This window comes from Notolepis coatsorum, assembly GCF_963971535.1.
Source record: "Notolepis coatsorum genome assembly, chromosome: 15".
NCBI classification, from domain to species: domain Eukaryota; kingdom Metazoa; phylum Chordata; class Actinopteri; order Aulopiformes; family Paralepididae; genus Notolepis; species Notolepis coatsorum.
The window spans coordinates 40,570,266-40,591,618 of NC_140179.1; the positions used below are offsets into that span (position 1 = coordinate 40,570,266).

The window sequence follows — 21,353 nt, forward strand, 5'->3', positions numbered from 1 at the left end:
TGTTGCACTACATTGTGTCTTTTGTGTGGTAGGGATGCGATGTAACCCTTAGCTTGATTGCTGAGGTTGTGCTAAAACTGCTGGAGAAACTTTATTTTCCTAAAAGAAAAGATTGTTTGGTCGCTGTCGTGTGTGCTTAGCAAGGCCTGTGGCCGATACTAATCGAGAATTATGTATTCTCTCATTATGAAAAACGGCGTTCCTCTGTAGAGTGTTTTTGCCATTTTTTGTAGGTGATGATGGGTTGTGTGTGTCATGTGACCTACAACTGGGTTGGACTGGCCACAGAAGCACATGTGTATGTTGGACCGGGGCTCTTAGCGCCCTCTCTATTCTGTGTTTTTTCCTTAGTAAAAATCAGATAGCAGGTTAGCTCATGCGCTGTGTGGAGCTGTCAAACGCTTCATAGAGCTGACTATGACTGTGTCATATTCTCTTTTTGTCATTACATCGTATCATGGGTGTGGGGTCGTAAAGGGGTGAACTGGTAACCTTTCCTCTCCCCCTTGTTTCTGTCGGTCAGGGGTACACCCCCTGTCCTTCAAGGTTCCCGTCACGTGGCGGTTCGGCACGTTACGGGGGGGGGTGGGGGAGTTTCCTGGTCCCACGGCCTGGTATATTGGGCGTGTGCACCGCAGGAATTCCCCCGCCATAGAGTACGTCACCGTGCGCGTCTCTGTTGGTAGGACTTCCGTGTGCTGTTCAGGTCCATGTGATGGATCTGTTTCAGGGGGGTGGTCAGGGCTCCTCCTCACCAAGCGCCTATTCGGGGCCTTCTGTGAGTTCGGACTCCTTCTTCCATGTGAGGGAGCCTCCATCAGAGTACAGAGCCTTCCTCCTCAGATTGTCAAAGTGAGTGGACCCTCTAGAAGGTGTCCTATTCTATTGTATATGTATTCGATTCAATTCGATTATTGAGTGTGTATGGGTTCAGTGCCTCTTCCCCGGAGAGCCCTAAAACCAATTTTTTACATGGCTCAAGGTGCAATATATTCTTTTCAATCTGTACAGCTCGCGTGGGAAGTCTCTCTGGGGATCCCTGTCTCCTTCCTATGGGAGGGTGGTGGGATGTAAAAATGTGAACAATTTTTACCCCCGGCTGTGTAGACTGGGATACATACTGTTGATGCTTCCTTCTTTTCTATTCAAAAAGTGTTGGAGTTAGGAAGTGTCACACCCCTCTTGTCGTTCCCCTGGGCGCCTTGGGGATTCAATGACAGGTCTAAATAGCCTGTTCATTGATGGGGGTGTGTCCCGACGCACGTATAGTGCTAGCTCGCTGTAAACAGGCGACTGACTGGCACGCCTTGGTTGCTTGTGGTTAAAACGGCGTTTTTATAAAGCAACTGAGATGGGGGTTTTTCCTCTTCCGGCGACCAAATCCCACAACCTGGGTTGGTTTTCGACGGATTCTCGTTCATGTCTGGGGGATGATGACGGAATGGATCTGAACATATGTAGAGGGGTCTCACGCCCTTGGGGTGGGCCACCAGGCGCGGTTCGCCCGAACGTCTGGGTGGCGCCTTCTTTTTATGTTAAGAACGACACGCATATCTGCCCTTTCTCCTGGAGTAGGCATGTCGGCGTGGTTAGGGCACGGGACTGGTTCTGGTCACGCTGGTCCGGATCAGTTGAACCCGTTGTCCGCCGGGGATGCAGATCTGCTGTTCTGGTACCCTGAGGGACTTGGGCTTTTTTCAGGGGGAAAAATGCCAGGTCGGTCCGGGTGTCACAGGGTTAAGCGCTATAGAGACCCTGGTTGGGTACGTTTTTACTCAGCACTGTCGTAATTGCTTACGGCCATGCCATTCTGTACACGCTCGATCTCGTCGGATCTCGGCCGCTACACAGGTTGGTCCTGGTTAGTACTTGGTTGGGAGACCGCCTGGGAATACCAAGTACGGTGTGCTTAGGGGCTGGTTCTCCATTCTTTTTCGCTCCTCTCTCACGCATGGCGAAGAGGGGCCTGTGGGGGTGGTTTTGACCTCCTCTGGTGACCCTGTGCTTTCCGTACCGCCAGGCCCGGTCCGAAGTAATGTTTCGTCGACCCGTAGGCCTGGGTTAACCCTTTTTTGGAAACTGAAACACTTGTACTGCGGTATAGCCGGTGTATACCCGCAGGTGTGTTTTGGAGTTTTTTCTTGAGGGGTTATAGGAACAACCACCGCATTGGGTAACACCAAGGTGGTTGATTCCCTGGTGTGTTGGAGCAGTGTCAACTCCCGGGTTCACCGTTGAGGGTGCCCCTGCACGTTCATGACGTCTGCCAATCGTGTCAGCCTTCTCTGCCTCGACCCCTCTGGGTGGGGGTTTTTAAATGGAGGCTTGGTCATGCAACACCGCCAGCTTACGCTCCTTCCGCCGGGGCGGCTGTGTTCAGCTGTCCCCTCTGGCGCCTGTCTCGTCCGCAGTCTCCAGGCTAGGGTTAATAGCCTGTTGCCTGGTTTTTCCCCGGTGCGCTGCCTGCTTCCGTTGGTTAACCTTTTTTGTGTGCTTACGGCCATGCTGACTGCCTGTTGCAGGGTCAGTGTGCCAGGCGGTGTACTATTGGGGGGACGGGGCCCGCTCGGCTGAGGGGCCTTTGTCCGAATACGCTGGTGATGTGGGGGGCGGGGCACTGCATGCCCACCTGGTGGGGTCTTGATGCTGGCATCATGGACTTCTCCGGGCCCCCATTCCAGGGAGTCCAGTCCTTTTGGTGGGTCTGGGTCTTCCTTCGCGCTCCGCTGCTACGGCCTTGCCACGGGGTTGGGTTTGCCCTTGACCCCGTGATTCTGGGGGCAGTAACGAGGTTGTTCCTCCGTTCGTTCCCGGGTGGCATGCGGGTTGTGCGTGTGTGTAGTCGTGGGGTCAAGCCACGGTCTGCTCACCCTGTGCGTTGAGTTGCTTGAGTGCCTCTTCGCACGGTCGGGTCCGTCGCCCTCCCGTGAAGCCCCTAATAGGGGGGGTGCCCTCCATTAGGGTGGGTCGGGGGGGCTCGGCCCTCCCTGTTCTGATGGTTGTGGGGGGCTGTCAGCGGGGTGTATTTGTCGGCCGTTGGCTCTCGCTCGGCCTCCCTTGTGCAGAGAGCGATGCCGAGCGAGAGCGTATACGAAACAGAACGTTAGGTTATGACTATAACCAAGTTCTGTTAGTATAGCGACGCTCGGCATCCGACGCCGCTGCAGCCTTTGACCTCGCCTTGTGGCGAAAGCTTGGGAAGGAGGCGAGTGGGTGGCCCCACCCCTGCTTATATGGGTAAGCTGATAGGGGTGTGGTCAGACGAATATTGGGATTAAAGGTACATTTGTGGTCTTTATTCAGTGCGCGTGCACATATGCGAGATAGTGCAGAGAGCGATGCCGAGCGTCGCTATACTAACAGAACTTGGTTATAGTCATAACCTAACGTTCTTGGACTATATAATGTGAGTTATGGTTACTGTACCAGTCTGCTATTTGAGAAATCATTAGGTTACAAAACCAACAGGACACAATAGAAATGTGTAATGGTTTCAAATAGTTGCCCCTTTAATCAAGATGACCACACAGTTGATGAAGGTCAACCAACCATGACCCGTACATCAGACCAAAGCCAAGGTCCATCTCTTCAAGTGAAAGACATCACTGGAGGACAGAAGGCCACTGGTGTGTGGTGCTGTACGATGGAGATGCTTATCCCGGTGGTATCCAAGATGTGGATTCAGACAGTTCTGTTCTGGTCAAAATAATGAGTCGGATTGGAGAAAACCGTTTCTTCTGGCCACAGAGAGACGACATAATATGGTATAGAATGGAAAATGTGCTGGGCCTTGTCCCAGAGCCCCAACCGATTACTAAAAGACATATGATGCTCATTGCCTCTGTCTGGAAGCAAGTATGCTCCCTCATGGAGAAGAAGATGTAGGCATGTTAAAAGAACAAACCTCTTCTACTGTTAAAGTATGTTGTTTGAAACCATAAAGGTTGTCAGTGTTTTTTAGATGGTTTCTTAGATGTTCCTATCCTGTTGTAACAGTTGTTGATGGTACAATAACTATGATGTTGTGTTACTGTATCCATGAATGAATTCAATAAATCTATCTAAATGTCATTCCCATCACATTTAGTCATTACCACAACAGTACGTCATTACCAACACATGACATATTTCTTAACAAATTTGTAACAAATAGTTCAAATCTGACATTTTCCTACACGTTTTCCTATATTACAAGCCCTCCCATAACATTTTATGTATGAAAAACAAGAGTCATGGACCTGTTGTTGTAGTAATTGTATCTTTCATGGCAGGATCTAGCAATATATTTAAAAGGCTGCATATCTAAAGATCTAAAGCATGTTTAAATTCAAGTTAAATATTTCAAACCACTAATACATCAGAAGTAAGGTATAATGTTACATAAATGCCAATTATTTTGTAACGTGATGGTAATGACAATGTTCTCTGACATTCTAGGAAAAGTGTTAAATATATTAAATTACATAAAGTGATGTTTACAACAATGTTCATATTATGATTTATGCTATTTTATTTTTGAGAAATTCATTTCCCCAAAAGTGCCCAAAATCAAATAAACGCCATATATATATTATATACAGTATTATTGTACATGGATATCATACAGTTATATGGGTAGACTATAGTTTGAGGTAGTTAGATTACAGTGTAAATCTGGATGTAGGTTAGGAATGTGGCCACCAGAGGGCTCACTAGAGAGAAGACAACGAGGATGGAACTCGATACTTACGGTAGCAACACCTCCTGGATGTTGTTCCAGATGGCCTTTCCACCCATGATGACAGTGAGCTGGGTGGTCAGCTCTATCAGACAGCCTCCAGGGTCACACTGCAACAACAACACACTACAGTTTTAGACGCAGTTAATAAAAGTTTTATGTGTGTAGCGGAAATAAAACAGCACCAGGAACTTGTGGACACCAGGGTGCATGACTATTTATGGACACCAGGGGGTAGCGATGCTCTGGACTACACAAACTGACTTGACTGCATAAAATCTCCAAATTAATACATTTGACTGGGGGAGGTCCTATGATTGTAATAATGACCAATATATATATAATTAGAGCTTTGTAGTATGAATATTGTAATGCATAAAGATAATATAAATCGAGAGAAAAAAGAAAAAAAAATTATCGAATCTGAAAATGTGGGGAAATGACAGATTCTTTATCTAGTATGAAAAAAAGCAAACCCCATTAGCTTTAGAGGGGAATCAGAAAGTAAATACCTCCTCGTTTCGGTACTTTCCCAGCAGGTAAACAGGCTGTCCAGGGTAGCCGACCACCTTCCCCTTGAAGAAGGCGATGTAGAAGATGGAGGAGTAGTAGTTGACAAACTGAAACAGGAACATCTTCAGCGTCAGGCTGTTCTCATACTCTGTCCTGGTCCGAGGAAGCTCTGATATAGTCCGAAAAAACATGGCGGGTCAGATAAAACACGGCAGGTCAGATAAAACACAGCAGGTCAGATAAAATATGGTGGTGGCAGGGTCAGATAAAACACGGCAGGGTCAGATAAAACATGGCAGGGTCAGATAAAAACATTGCAGGGTCAGATAAAACATGATGGGTCAGATAAAACATGACAGGGTCAGATAAAACATGGCGGGTTAAATAAAACATGGCGGGTTAAATAAAACGTGGCAGGTCAGATAAAACACGGCAGGTCAGATAAAACATGGCAGGGTCAGATCAAATATGGTGGGTCAGATAAAACACGACAGGGTCAGATAAAACATGGCGGGTTAAATAAAACATGGCAGGTCAGATAAAACATGACTGGGTCAGATAAAACATGGCGGGTTAAATAAAACATGGCGGGTTAAATAAAACAGGCAGGTCAGATAAAACACGGCAGGTCAGATAAAACATGGCAGGGTCAGATCAAATATGGTGGGTCAGATAAAACCGTTCTAGAGCCATAGAACAGCTCCAGTGGAGCATATGGGGGTTCAGTGCCTTGCTCAAGGACACTTTAGGTGTGTGTCAAAGGAGGGGAGAGCGTTGTCCGTTCACTTCCTCTGCCCACATTTCCTTTCCACAAGCCACAAGTCAGTCACAAGCCTGCTCCTCAAACCTTTAGACCACCGCTGGGTGGCAGGGTATCCCCACTGATTAAATTATGCGATTTGATTTACATTCAATCTGATTTTGATATTGATTAAATTAGGCTTGATGGTGCTGGTGAAAGCACCGGCCATTGTTGTCAAAAGAGTTTCCATAGTAGTTGAACAGAAACTCAGTGCAAGGCAAACTAGAGATGCCTGCAGGATGGGAGGAACACTAGAATGACCGTTTAAATCTTCACACATCCACTGAAAAAATATAAAAATATCAATCCTGAGATTTTAAGAATTGCTTCGATTTGATACTAACAAAAAAACTAAATATATTGGTTTAAAAATATATATTTGACCATCTATAACTCAGCAGAGCGACAACTCACCAAAGTCAGTGATCCAGATGGCGACCCTCTCGTACAGGATGTTGAGGATCATGATGACCACGAAGCTGATGATGGAGGCGGTGACGGACGTCGCCATCTGGGGCGTCACATACTCCTTGATGGGCTCCAGCTCCTTCAGGTCCTGGGCCCGCAGTTTGGCCGAGAAGGCAAAGAACACGGCCAGGCGGTACACGATGATGGCCACCACCGACGCCAGGATCAACAGAACCTACAGACAAGATGGTGTATAGAATATGGGGAGGAAACGATGCTCAGAGGGCAGAGGAGTCACATGAATCAAACAAAGAGAGCTTCCTTTGTCATATTAAAAAACTTTAAAGATCCCTTTTGTCTGCAACTAGTTCTGTTATCTAGTCTCCATTTATCACTATGCCAAAATATTCACAACAAGCATCTCCTTCTCATTTTCCTCTAAATAAATCCCTTGGTTTCTCTTTCTGAATAAAGTACCTAATCTGTGCGTTACATCACTCTACACTTGAAGGCGAACACAAATAATTTTTTGAACCCCTCCTCCGTCTTTATACAAATTGTAAATGCATGGGTACTTTAGGATGTCAATCAAATTGAACCCCCGGCCCCAAAGGTCGATTGAAGCCTGCAGTGCCATGTATACTTGTGACATCATGGGTTTGAATCTGGCTTGTGATCTTTGAAAAGTACAACATTTCCCTCTACTGTTATGCAGATTATACAGTGCTTTATCTCGCCATAAAACCAAACAAATCCTAGGGGTGCGGTATACTTGGTTTTAAATACACATCTGTGTGTGCAAGAGGGCGGAGCCGTATATCCTGTGTTCCTTTGGAGCATACTTTGTATACTTTGCATACTTTGTCCTCAGAAATTAACAAAATAATGTGGGTGTTTTTGGTATTTTTTGTGACTCGTCTACTCAGGTTTGTACAACACTTGGTTAACGTGGATTGTTTCTAAAGGATTTCTAAAAAAGTTTACATGACCATGGAAAACTGATCTAGAAATAAATATCATAAGATAAGATATTCCTTTATTGATCCCCTTGGGGAAATTCAGGAACTGAATAACTAAAGAGAGAACTTTATTATTCACAGAGGGAAATTTCATTGTTACACACAATTGATTTTCCAAGTTAAATTCATAGACTTGAGGCATGAAGATGTTTCATTATTAAAAGAAAAGAGGCTCTTTGTTAAATTTTTGGTTTGTCAAGAGTGAGACGTGCACTAAAAGTGGAATCAAGATAATACTTATTCACAATATACTTATGACTGTTCCTAGAGTTGAGACTGAATTAGGAAAGAAGGCCTTTAAGTTTTCTACACCATCTGCATGGAATAGCCTGCAAAATGAACTTAAACTCCAGGATTTAGTGACTGTGAATTTAATGGCATGATGAAAGCTATAGAAACCAACTCTATTGATTGGTTTTGTTTGTAATTGTTTTAATTGAAATAGGATCACATGGCTTCCCTGCACATTTACTGTAAAATACCTTTGAGCTGATCTGTTTTTAATGTGTATTTAATCTCAACAGGTTAAATAATAGTTAATGAAAATGAAATGAAAGTGAAAGTATAAAAAGAGCTCTGGTTGCAGATGAGGTGTATTATTCAGACGACGAGAAGTAATTACCCAGAACAACACAGTCGTTATTCCTATGGACAGCCGGATACATCGTCCACAGGATGTGTAGGGCACCATCTCTTTCACCTGGAAGACAACATTTATATTTTACAGTAAATAAATCTGGATGGTCGACTAGGATTGGCCAAAATGTTCCGTTAGTCGACTATTGGTAAAAAAAAATATATATAATTTTTGTATTTTTACATTTTTTATCATTCCATTTGGGCTGTGGGGGGTGCTTAATGTCTGAAGAAGTCGACTGAAGGCTTCTTGTCCTCTGCAAAAGCATGCAATTGGTCCACTGATGGATACATCTTGATATTTGTCTAGTCTAGTGTGTTCATTAGATGGGTGAAATCCTCTTTCAGTGCCTCTGTGCCTGTTTTCGTAGGCAGTTAGCCTCTGGTATGCGTGCCATTTTAGCCACGCTTCTAGGCCTCTTTTCTTTTGGAAAGAATGATACAAAAAAATTAAAATAAATATATATTAATATTTTTTTATTATTATTTTTTATTATATTCGACTAAGAGGTTGGCCAGTCGACTACAGCTCCTTTCGACCGTAGTCGACTAATCGATTAATAGGGGTCAGCCCTAAAAGACAGTATAAGTGTTGTCCTCACCGAACCTAGCAAAGACAGTATAAGTGTGTGTGTTCAGACAGAATGCCGTGATGCCATGTTCCCGAGTCGGATAGATGGAGATGCAGCGCGGATAGAATAGATGCAGTGCATTCTGAAATAGGTCTCCAAAGGCGCACATACACAATGAAAAATACAATATCATCTTTTTTTGCGTCTTCTCACGTTGCATATTATTTGAATTAGACATAAAACATGTAGCCTATTATTATTATTATTATTATTATTATTATTATTATTATTATTATTATTATTATTATTATTATTATTATTATATCATGTGTGCGGGTTGGTGGTGCATGGTGGTGTAAATAGTTGTGGTTATGAATATAACCTACAAGCTAACCACCTCAGAATTAACCACATCATGAAAACGTCACGCCTTATGCCTCTATGCTGGAATGTCCCTCACACACAGAAGCTGGGGGCGAATTCATTCCTTTCACACAGAATGCCGGCATAATGGGGTATGATTCCCGGCTTTAACAGGCAGTGTGAAAGGGGTTAAAGAAACGGACCTTTAGTGGTATCATGGTCACAGAAAAACCTTCAAAACTGTCTGTGTTTTTGTGCGACAGGGTTGAGTAACTTACTCGTGTGACGGGGTTGAGTCTCTCGTGGGTACACTTGGCCTCATACTCCGGACGAGGCGGCTCTTCCTGCTCCAGGAACTCCACAGTGTCCCACTCGTACTCCAGCTTGGCCTGGTAACGCTTCCAGAACTCCAGAAACACAGTGACTGCAGACAGGAAGAGGAGAACAGGAAAACATGGCAAACAGGGAACGTCATAGCAGTCTATATAATGAGACAGAGCACTGTGGTAGTTTATCCAGAGACAGTCTATATAATGAGACAGAGCACTGTGGTAGTTTATCCAGAGACAGTCTATATAATGAGACAGAGCACTGTGGTAGTTTATCCAGAGACAGTCTATATAATGAGACAGAGCACTGTGGTAGTTTATCCAGAGACAGTCTATATAATGAGACAGAGCACTGTGGTAGTTTATCCAGAGACAGTCTATATAATGAGACAGAGCACTGTGGTAGTTTATCCAGAGACAGTCTATATAATGAGACAGAGCACTGTGGTAGTTTATCCAGACAGTCTATATAATGAGACAGAGCACTGTGGTAGTTTAACCAGAGACAGTCTATATAACGAGACAGAGCACTGTGGTAGTTTATCCAGAGACAGTCTATATAATGAGACAGAGCACTGTGGTAGTTTATCCAGAGACAGTCTATATAATGAGACAGATCACTGTGGTAGTTTAACCAGAAACGGTCTATATAATGAGACGATGAGAAGAGAACCAGTCATTTCAATATGAAAGAAAAACAATGATATATATGATATGTATGTATGGTTCTTAGATGCGTGTGACTCCCTGTTCAGGGAGATAGGGGTCTGGTGTCATTAGTCTTGTTAGTCTAGTGAAGCCTTGTGACTACTGTGTTCAATGAGTCAGTCACTCACCCCAGATCGACATGAAAACAGCAAACACCAACGTTCCATAGTTATCAAATATGCAAAGTTTCTGAAAGAAATAAATAAACAAAGGAAGACAGAAAGAATAAGAGAGAAAGAAAGAAAGAAAGAAAGAATGAGAGAAAGAAAGAAAGAAAGAAAGAAAGAAAGAAAGAAAGAAAGAAAGAAAGAAAGAAAGAAAGAAAGAAAGAAAGAAAGAAAGAAAGAAAGAAAGAAAGAAAGAAAGAAAGATCAGTTATAGTGCATCTGTATGTAAATCAGTTGAAAACAAACCCATTCAAAGCAGATGTAGAGCTGTAGGCTCCCGGCCAGAGTGTCAAAAACATTTAAATTAACAGTAACATGTAGTGGTGAAAATACATTGAGATAATCTGCCATCTATGAAACATGAGCTCTTAAATATAATTGATGTATTTTGTGGTTAAAGGTTTGTTTATGTTGGTATTGTTTATTAACACAGGAGTAAAACAGATCTATATTATTCAGATTTATAACTGGTTAAGAAAATTATTTTCCATCTACAAAACCACATCTTAAAATAATATTACCGGTATGTGGATACAATACACCCCACATCTACAATAAAGGGATAGTTCAGATAGTTGGAGCAATAGCCATATTTCTTATTTACCAATGATATTTTTTATCAGTAGAGTCCTTTCTCAGCACAATCCATTCCGTTCCTCATACTAGCTCTGGATAGTTGGCCACAAACAGTACAACAAAATCAATAGGGTCGAGTTCCTGTCTGTACAAGCTGACAGAGTACAACTGAAATCTACTTTGTGTACTCTGTGGCGTAGATCTCAGTTACCTTCGGACAGGAGTTTTACCCCATTGACTTTGAATTGGTTTAACTACTGTATGTGGAACTAGTATCAGCAACAGCATGGATTGAGCTGAGAAAATGTTCTACCGATCAACAACATCGTTGGCGAGTAGCAAATACCAAAAATCTGAACTATCCCTTTAAAATGTACAGTATACTAGATGACAGTATAATAAATAGTCTTACTTTGGAAGCTTCACAGGTGCTGTTTAACCTCCAGTAGGTACATTCTCTGTCACACTGCGGACACATGACTATAGTCCCTCCGATGTCTGGGTCACACACTTCTTTACTGCCCAGAGATATTTAACACACAACACATAATAAGAATACCAATAATAATAACAACAATAACAACATCACAATAGTCCCTCCGATGTCTGGGTCACACACCTCCTTACCGTTCAGAGAGTTAACAGTTAACACTATCCCGCCCAAGCACGGATATCTCCGTGGTTCGATTCCACCCGTTGTGGACAGAAGCACGGACATGTCCGTGGGAAGGTTGTTTTGGCTTTATTCCATTTTAATAACCTATTCAAGGTCGGCGAGCGGCACTGCAGATGTACCCTACTCTTTGAATTCGCCAACGTGCATTACCGGCCAGATCCTCTTAGGGGCGCTGTCGCGATAATGCAGTGTGCCCTGTGGCTGAACGGTGCATTATTTTTTTTGACTTTCAATGGAGTTTTCCGTTAGCTCGATTCTGGATCTGCAGCCTGTAGCTTGAATTACGTTTTGCATCGCAGATTTCACTATGCAATAAGGGGATTTATCATCAGCCAATGGACATATCGATCTACCAGATGGCGATCGATAACGGGGAAATGCTCGGGGGGATCCCACCGGCCCATAGTAAGATCTTTTTCACGTAAAGTACATCCCGATCGGGCCTTGTTTTGATAGCCATCCATCCGATCTGCCTATGTGGCTAGTTAGACGAACACGGTTATTGGTAATCAATAATAAGAAACGACGTGTGTGTCCCCCCCCCCCCCCCCCCTTTCATGCATACATGCTTGAGGATCGTGCCGATCATATGCAGTTTGAGTTTTAACTGTAGCATCTTTATAACGGAAATGGATATAACGTTATTAGCCCTTTATCTCGCCTCCCAGGAAATATACTAGACCAAATCCCGTATATAGCTTATATTCACGGCGCTATAAAATGAGAACGTATTGATGAAAAAATTATTTCTTTAATCCATTTTGAAGGGACGGTTTATGGTCCCAATTGACAATGAGAATGGACAGATAGCAATACTATAAAGTATAGATTTAGCTCTACAAACAGCCCCACGTCTGTTTACATTTGCCGGTCCTCTAGAGATTTATTAGACGCATCCCAATGGCCCGAATGTGTTAACAGAGAACACACTATGAGCTGAAGGAATTCAGACTACTGTTATGACACACAAATGCATGTTAAAGATTCAGTACAATGAAAGTTGTGTTTTTCAATCTTATTATTCTTTTACAGAAGGTATGTTGATGTCAAATCACCCAACATGTTAGAGCTGTATGCTGAAATGATGACTAAAGCTCTTTGATCTATATCCACCTGGATACCAACCGAACCAAAACATCTCAGATAACCAATATACTTCCTTGAGGAGATTACATGATCTACTCAGTCAATCAGTTGTCAGTAGCTGTAAAAGATATCCGCTAGTTAGTCCACAAGCATGTTTTTTTTACACTTTAGTTAATCTTAGTGGTTCAAAAACATCTACAGCAACTGTGAAAATGTGTTTATCAATCTGCTAGTACAGTTAGCCAATGGTACTAATCTCCCATAGCAACCGATCACACTGGTCCCATGAATTTGTTTACCGGTACATTTGAAAGCTTCTCCTTTCAATGAACACAGGGTCACGCCATTTGAACATACTGAGGGTTGTCTGTGCTCAGAGAGGGTGACCTAAAACACTTATAACAAATCAAATTATACCCTCGGAGCTGAAGAAATGACACTCCTGACATTATCATTCCCCATTACAGTCTATACTGTTCAGTAAAACTCATGGTTTAACTCTAAGTCTATACTGTTCAGTAAAACCCATGGTCTAACTAGGTCTATACTGTTCAGTAAAACGCATGGTCTAACTCTAAATCTAGATACTGTTCAGTAAAAGCGATCAGATTAGATCGGTACTTGGTATCGGGCGATACTGAAGGTTTAGGACTTGGAATCGATATGCAGTGAAAAGAAAAGTGGTCTGGTGCCTCCCTGACAAGTACATGATGTGGTTAATGATATGAGATTAATGGATATGTCTATGAATGGGTTCCTACCTCTATGACATGGTTAATGATATGCGTATGAATGAGTTCCTACCTCCAGGTGCTTGTTTCTTGAGTTTTATACCCATAGATGAAACAGCAGAGTCCAACAACGGCAGCGATAGCAAGCATTATGGTGTAGAAACCCAGCCAGGCAAAGTAAATACCAATCCTCTCACCATAGTACTTCCTATAGAGGGACACAATACATGAAGTAAAAATAACTCAAGTTATTATATTATAGTCCTAATAAGGTTAAGGAAGTTCAGAGTATCGGGGAAGATACTCCAGTCCTTCTACTCAGGAGCTGTAGAGAGCATCTTGACTGGAAACATCACTGCCTGGTATGGAAAAAGCACGGCACAAGACAAGAAGGCCCTACAGAGAGTGGTGCGCTCAGCCGAGCGTACCACGGGTATTGCACTACCTCCCCTGCAGGTTCTATACAACAAGAGGTGCAAATCCAGAGCCTGCAGGATAATGAAAGACCCTCACCACCCCAATAACAGCCTGTTCCAGCTGCTGAGGTCAGGCAGACGCCTGCGAACCCCAGCTACTAGGACAGAGAGGCTTAGGCTCAGCTTCTTCCCCCAGGCCATCAGAGTCCTGAACAATGAACATTGAGTACCACTGTAACACTTTAGCATGAGCGGGCACACACTCAGGCCGCACGCACCCTCACTTATTGCCAAAAGGAAAGGCCACTTTAAATTAGTATTAGCAACAGTAACAGTGTATTGCACTACTATTACTACTACTGTTAACTGTTAACTGTTACCCGTTATTGCACAAATGTATTGTTACCTGCTACCTGTTATTGCACAATTTTATTGCACACATTTTTTTGTATTGGATTCTATTATATGTTGTACCAATTGCACATCGTTGCGGGCAAGACCACCCGCATTTCATTGTATATCCGTATGCCGTGACAAATAAAACTCTTGACTTGACTTGATATAAGAATGCATTAAAGTCAAGTAAAACACATTCTCTACATTCTCAAGGAATAAGCCACATTGGGTATTACATCACTGTCTTAATTCTATGTGTAGAAGAAACATGTTCAGTTGCTTGCTTCCTCTACAGATGAAGTATATATCTCTACTCGACTTTCCCCGTATTATCTGATGTTAACAGAGATTCTGTAAATAGAGACAATGTGGGTCACCTGATCAGATCCAGCGGCTGCATCTTGTAGAAGCTCTTGGGATGAGCCCACTCCTCATACAGCAGGTGTCTCTCGTTGGGACACCCCCCTTCGCCGGACTTGACGTTGAATCTGCACTGGGTTTTTAGAAAAGCACAAACACAAAAGACCTCAGAGAAAACCACAGGGTAAAACATAATGCAAACACAAAAAACCTCAGAGAAAACCACAGGGTAAAACATAATACAAACACAAAATACCAGAGAGAACCACATACAAACACACACAGATGTAGTAAATATCATATTTCATAACAAACAGGATAGATAGAGGATAGAGAAGGTTTGTGTAGTGCTCTGTCGTCCAACATGGCTGCCTGTAACATGGCAAGCATGGTTTTGTAAATGGCAATGGAAGAGACAACGGTTGCTATGTGTTGATATATGAGAAATATATCAACAAAAACATAATCATTTGGTGTCTTATTACTGGATCTTGTAAACAAGTCACAGTGGAACAGTAACATCATGCTTTTCCAGTGTTTACCTACTCTACCACTGCACAGAAATTAGGCATTTTCTTTTGAAAGTGGTTACCAGTGGATGGGCGGCTGGGTGGTGCAGCGGACTAAGCACTCGTCACCAACGCAAGAGACACTGGTATCGAATCCGGCTGTCATCGTTGCCTCCGGCTTGGCCTGCCGTCATACTGGCTCGATTGGCAGAGTCAGCGGGAGGGAAGCTGGTGGGTGGGTCCGGGTGGTTGTAAACAGCGACACCTACAGTTCGGTCGGGGCGCCTGCACAGCAAGGTAAGGATCTGGAGGGAGGTAGTGTGACCTTCCACACGTTACACTCTCCCAGTGAGAGTCCGCGCTGCCAGGTGAAAAGAAGTGGTGGGCTGGGTACACATGTGTCGGAGGAAGCATGCGATAGTCTCCGCCCTCCCAGACCGACGGTAGGGGGTAGAGTGCGCAACGACCAGGAAGGGGATTCGGAATTGGCATAACGACTAACATTGGGAGGGGAGAAAAATGGAAAAAGGGGGAAAATAAGCTAATAAAATAAAATAAAAAATAAAGTGGTTACCAGTGGTTACAGGCAGCCATACTGAAAGAAAGAGAACTATACAAACATCCATGCAAGGCCTATGACAGTACGACTCTAGATGAAGGCAAGTGAAAAGTGAAATATCATGACACGCCAACAAAAAAGTACAGAGTAATAATGTAGAAGGTCGATTTCATCTGCAGACAGTAATGTCCCACAGTATCAGGTATTTACAGCCCACTTCTACGATAGGGAAATAATATATATCCCCATGTCTTTTCTTCTTCTCTCTGTCTGCTCTTAGGTGACCTGGACATCGGGACAAGCTCAACACATTAGCAATGCACCCACAAACATGATGAGACTGTTGGTGCCTAACTGGGTGGCTTACAACCACTACGGGATCCTGATTAGATGACGGATCAGGGATCGCTATCGACTGAGTCACCTTCCGGTCGAATCGCAAGGGCAGATAATGGCCGCCGCATTCGGCTCAATGTACAGTCAGGTGAAACCGAATGAGTTAGTAGGCAAGTAGTGTTTCCTGTGATCAGAGTTTTTGAAAAGAAAACTCTGGGAAGCAGGATGCTCAGGTTTGTCAATCCAGAGGTGTAGAGGCCGAAAGGGAACTGCGCCCGAAAGGGAGGTTCAAAGGGTCAAAGCAAATTAAGAACTGTGCTGATGTGATGGCCATGTGCATTAAAGGCTGCTTGCTTGCTGTATAAATTGCCAAGAATAAAATGCTGAACACATAATCACTCCAATATAAAACTCATGTGGGATAAGTGGGATGTAGGCAACTGTTGGTAGCTAGGATGATGGGACAATAAAGGGTTGGACAGGGTGTCACGTACGTGGGTTGTTCATTATCATTATTGCCATATATTTTAACACCATGTAACATCAGGGTAATATATTATTTGTGTTGTCTGTTATGTGTGGTGTTGTGTCATCTCCTAATTGCCTGTTTCTATTCACAGATGCCACTCATCTCCCTGATTGGATTGGTTGCATCTGATTGGTGCACCTTCGAACCGGCAGTGGAGATGGGTGGTTAATAGAGTGGAGATGACACACATCGGGGCGCCTCACTCTGTCAGTTGCCACTGATCAGAGTTTCGTGAGGTTGCCATTGCTTGCCACTGTGGTGGAATTGATACTGTGCTTGTCTACTGCTTCGTGTGGATTAAAGTACTAGTACATAGGGGGGGCAGGTGGCGCACGGAGATTACGTTCGTCACCAACACCAGGAGACACTAGGATTCGCCTGTTCGAATCCAGCTCCCGGCGTTGCTATCAGCTTGGCTGTCCTCTCACGCTGATACAATTGGCTGCATCAGGGGGTGGGAAGCTGAAGGGTTGGTCCTGGGCGTTGTGGACAGCGACCCCTACAGTTCGGTCGGGGCGCCTGCTCAGCGAGGGTTGGATCTGAGGAGAGATAGTGTGGCCTCCCACACGCTACACTCTCCCCGGTGAGAACCTGCGCGGCCAGGTTGGCCTGCCCCAGGCTGCACATGCGTCGGAGGAAAGCATGTGACAGTCTCCGGTCTCCCGGACCAACAGTAGGGGAAAGTACGCAACAACCAGGAAGGGTGGGATGGGAGAAACATCGGGAAAAAGGAGGGGAAGAAAGATAAAAAAAAAAAAAAAGTACTAGTACATGTATGTAGATATTGTTGGCCTCTGCGCTACTCCTCCATGGGAGTAAGTATTCTCTTGTTGGCTGTAGGCCTAGTTCCACTGAGAGTGGAACTGTACCTTTGGTACCTTTGATTTAGTTCTCCTATACCTCATTTTGTCTGTTCTCCAATTACCTTTCTCCCTGTTTGTTTACATGTTTGTGGGTTGTTTTTTCCCTTTGTTGCCTATAAATATCAGTGGAGGTTTAAAGCCCTACCCTGAATAATAGATATAATTTACTATTTGGATCAACGCCTTGTGTTCACTTTATTACCTGCTCGGGACCTTGCTTAAAGCACTACTGGAGGGGCTGGTTTTCACATACAGCCCGCTCCAGCTTATATTCTATATTGTCTGGTGACATTGTTATGTGACACAGGGGGACCACCCACATACGTAAAGACGCCGTCTCTAGTAACCAGCTTTTATAGGTTTGACATGATAATTAGGTCATGTCAACAAGGGGGGTAATGGATAGATATACTGTGTAAATGTTGAAGTACATTTTATTTCTGCAATTTTTTCTTATTAAATAGTTATTTCTCTTGTTACAATGAGTAAGCGGCTAGCCATGTGAAACTAGGGAAAGCTTAGATGATGCATACTGCTGACTGACTGAGCTTAAAGTGGTGACATAAATTCTTATGTCAAAATGGGGATTGAAGGTATGGAAGTTATGAATTGAATGAACATGCGGCCCTGCCTAGTGGCATGCCATTGTTTAAAAGCGCCTCATGAGTGAATCTCACCCAGTAAAAGTATCCATTCTGCCAAGGAGTAAAAGGCCTTGGTGTACAGAACTCAGTGCATAGAACTCATAGCCGTTTTGGACAAATCCCATTCATTGGATTTCTGCTGAGAATATGTTATCTGTGATGATTTTAGCTGGGAGTCAGAACATCTGCGTTCTTATCACAGATAGCCAACATCTGTATAATACACCATTGTTCATAAAGGCATGAGAAAATTCTTAAATGTAGCGTAATACCAGAACTAACTAAAAGCTCAAGGACTTATACTAGAGTACTTTGTAATCTGTACTCTGTAATATACTCAAACGCTACGTCACCACCCTCTTAGGGCGTGAACTACCATTACCTCATCACTTTATTATTCAATCACCTAGCAGTACGTATCGAAAGTGAAACTACTTTATGGGAGGAGTGTACTTGTATAAAATCTGCTGTCAGTCACTGCTTATCATTCCTTCTGCGAGAGACCTATGCAGATTGGATCACAGATCTGTAACCTACCTTTACTTGTTTGACTTAGAATAAACTCCTCCTTTGTTATATTCTGAAATCTGACTTCGTCTCAATCTTATAATTATATTTAACCACCTGTGTGTATATTCAACCCTGTGTCCACCGTTGCAGCAATCAACAAACACCTTAGCAGTTCTTTCATTATCAACATTGTCCCAGGTACCAAAAAAATTGGGGACCCTGATGTAAACAAGACGAAAGTCTTTCTCTGGTCTGCATCCCCTTAACAATTGTGTGTATTGAGCTGTACTGTATTGTACCCATTCTGCAATCTGTTAATAACATTTTCAATCAATCAAACCAACCCTCAGCCCTGTTAGAGCCCTAAAGCCAATCCTGCTTCTAAAAGCTGCACACGTATTAAGTCTTCAGGTACAGAATGGCTAATCAGTTAAGTGGTTAATTGGTATATGCATAAATTAAAGGCCCAATCCGTGATCCAAAAATAAATAAATATTAATAATAATTTAAAAAGGAAAATATAAATATATATTTTAATTTAAGTGTATTCTTAACTATCAATAGACAACAGGTAATTTTTTTTTGTTTTTATCCACTTTTTCTCCCATTTTCTATATTTTCTCCCATCCCAATTTCGTATCATCCAATTCAACCCTCCCCTGTTTCTTGCCTCCCACAAGCCGGCTGCAATGTGGACTAAGTCATACATAGCACAAGCAATGTTCCCTCTAATTTATTTTCGGTCTGAGCAAACACTCAAACCTCCTGAGCAGACATCAGCAACTACTGAGCAACATACGTCACCTGCCGATTAACCGGTTAGTTGATAAGTGGCAGTTTGTGAAAAATCTGAGAATCTTAATTTCCCTCAATGTCTAACATAAAAATATACAAATTTTGCTGATACATGAGAAATAATACAAAAAGGCATATTATATTCCTTAATCAAATATTTATTTGACCATTGATTGACAATACAGAGCAAAGTCCTTACTTTGGCGGCGGCGGTGTGAGTCGTGTCACTAACTTTTGTCTTTTTAGGAGGCTGACTCGTCATTATTTTATTAAGTGAATTATAATGCGACTTCAAGGGTGACCATATTGTGATTTTTTTTTAAAGAGGACACTGCCTTCAGCCTCAAGATACTTAATGATACTCAAAGTTTACTCAAAGATGCCTTATCATTATAATATATTTAAAGTATGCCTCCTCTGTATAGATATAAAATTAGTTTATATTATTTTATATAACTAAATAATATCTCTCTATAACCAAAGTTACTCAACATGCTGTATTATGCCTAAAGTAATCTATCTGACAAATCTCAAGAAAATAACAATCAACCTATGACAAAATAATATATATTTTCAAGTCTTACTGGACAAAATAAATAACAAGAAAAATATGAAGTAATGTTCTAAATAATACCTCTTCTGTATTAGAAAATCCAGCTTTAAAAAATATATCTTTGTATCTTTTCAATGTAATGTATATTATAAAACAGTAATCTCACAAAGATACTAATTTAAAAGTGCACTATGCAGTTTCAGATTTGTTGCAATTAGTATACTAAACTAATTTATTACACACATAATCCTTAGAATGATTGTATCATAAGCATCTTATCAAACCAAAACATCATTTTGAGGAATCAAAATAGTTTTCAATTATTTTCTTTCTCTCTCTGTATAGCTGCATTCTTCAATCAATTCGGTCAACTTTGCCATCAAACTCTCGCCTCGCACTGCTTTGTTTGTAATGTTTTGCTGTGTCCATGTGAGCTTTGAGATCGCCAGCACCTTTATTAGACACAGAAACATATGGTCAAGCTTTGCACTCGTTGCACTCCGCTTCCAATTAGTCTCGACCGGGACGATAAATTGGGAATTTTCTCTGCAGTTCATCTGTAATGTACATTTTCGCGTTTAGCATTGTGAGGAGCCAGCGATGCTGGTCCGATCTGTCCACTTCCTCATCTGTTGTGTGTGTCTGTGTGAGCGAGCAGTAGCGACACCCACAAAGCACTGAAAGCGAGGCTTCTCTTGGTAACGTCACACGCAACAGGTTACCGTAGTATTCGGTGCAACGCGCCAGTCAATTTAACTACATGCATATTTTACACAAACGTTTCTGTCCGCAACAGATTTCAGATGTGCGCGGGAGCGTTTTGCCATGTGCGCCCGCGCGCACGGGCGCAGCTTAGGGGGAACATTGAGCACAAGTCCCCTCCGGTACTTGAGGTAACAGCAGTCGCATCTTTTCACCTGCGCAGCTCGATCTCTCAGTGGCGAGGAGTAACGCGTGGGAGGCTCACGCTGCCCCCGACACTTCCTGATTCTACTGCGCAGGCGCACCAACCGACCTGTAGGAGTCAATACGGCCAATGTGTATTAGTACGGACGACCAGCTAAACTGAAAGCAAATGTGGAGCGCTGGGCTCGAACAGGCAAGCCCAGCGTCTCCAGATTTCGTGGCGAGCGCCTTGCCCACTACGCCACGTAGCCGCCCGACAACAGGTAAATATTATACACCCCCTCATATTTCTTGGATTTGTTTACAAACACTGCAGTAGAACAGACTGACAATGTTTTACAAAAGTTCTAAAATGTTTATTTTCCATCCAAAAATACAACTGTTAGGAAATGTGAATACACCCCACTTTTATATACCGGTAGTCAGAAAGATTCCAGGATTCCTGGCTTTAAATCTGCAGTAAGTCTGAACTAAAATTGACAAAAAATGGAAAAGTGTGTGACTCACATCGTGGAGAGGGTAGGCAGCCTTGTAGACGGCTCCATCCAGTAGTTTAGTGATGCCAAACTTCTTGATGTTCCCATGAACCTCGTAGGGCGCACGGCTTAGGATGTAATAGGCCTATAACACACAAACAATGATGTAATAATATACCTACAACACACAAACAATGA

The 21,353-nt window shown here is 42.9% G+C and overlaps 1 protein-coding gene across 1 annotated transcript in view; it reads right to left on the bottom strand.

Annotated features, from left to right (window-relative positions):
* The window catches only part of ano6 (anoctamin 6), a 68,799-nt gene that overhangs the window by 25,628 nt on the left and 21,818 nt on the right, over positions 1-21,353 (bottom strand). The window contains exons 6-15 of the mRNA XM_084330743.1: positions 21,187-21,300; positions 14,493-14,608; positions 13,377-13,511; positions 11,223-11,328; positions 10,196-10,256; positions 9,309-9,454; positions 8,082-8,159; positions 6,447-6,675; positions 5,230-5,399; positions 4,730-4,827 (exon numbers count right to left, since the gene is read on the bottom strand). Coding sequence (XP_084186869.1) covers positions 4,730-4,827; positions 5,230-5,399; positions 6,447-6,675; positions 8,082-8,159; positions 9,309-9,454; positions 10,196-10,256; positions 11,223-11,328; positions 13,377-13,511; positions 14,493-14,608; positions 21,187-21,300 — 1,253 coding nt within the window. The remainder of the gene's footprint in view (positions 1-4,729; positions 4,828-5,229; positions 5,400-6,446; positions 6,676-8,081; positions 8,160-9,308; positions 9,455-10,195; positions 10,257-11,222; positions 11,329-13,376; positions 13,512-14,492; positions 14,609-21,186; positions 21,301-21,353) is intronic.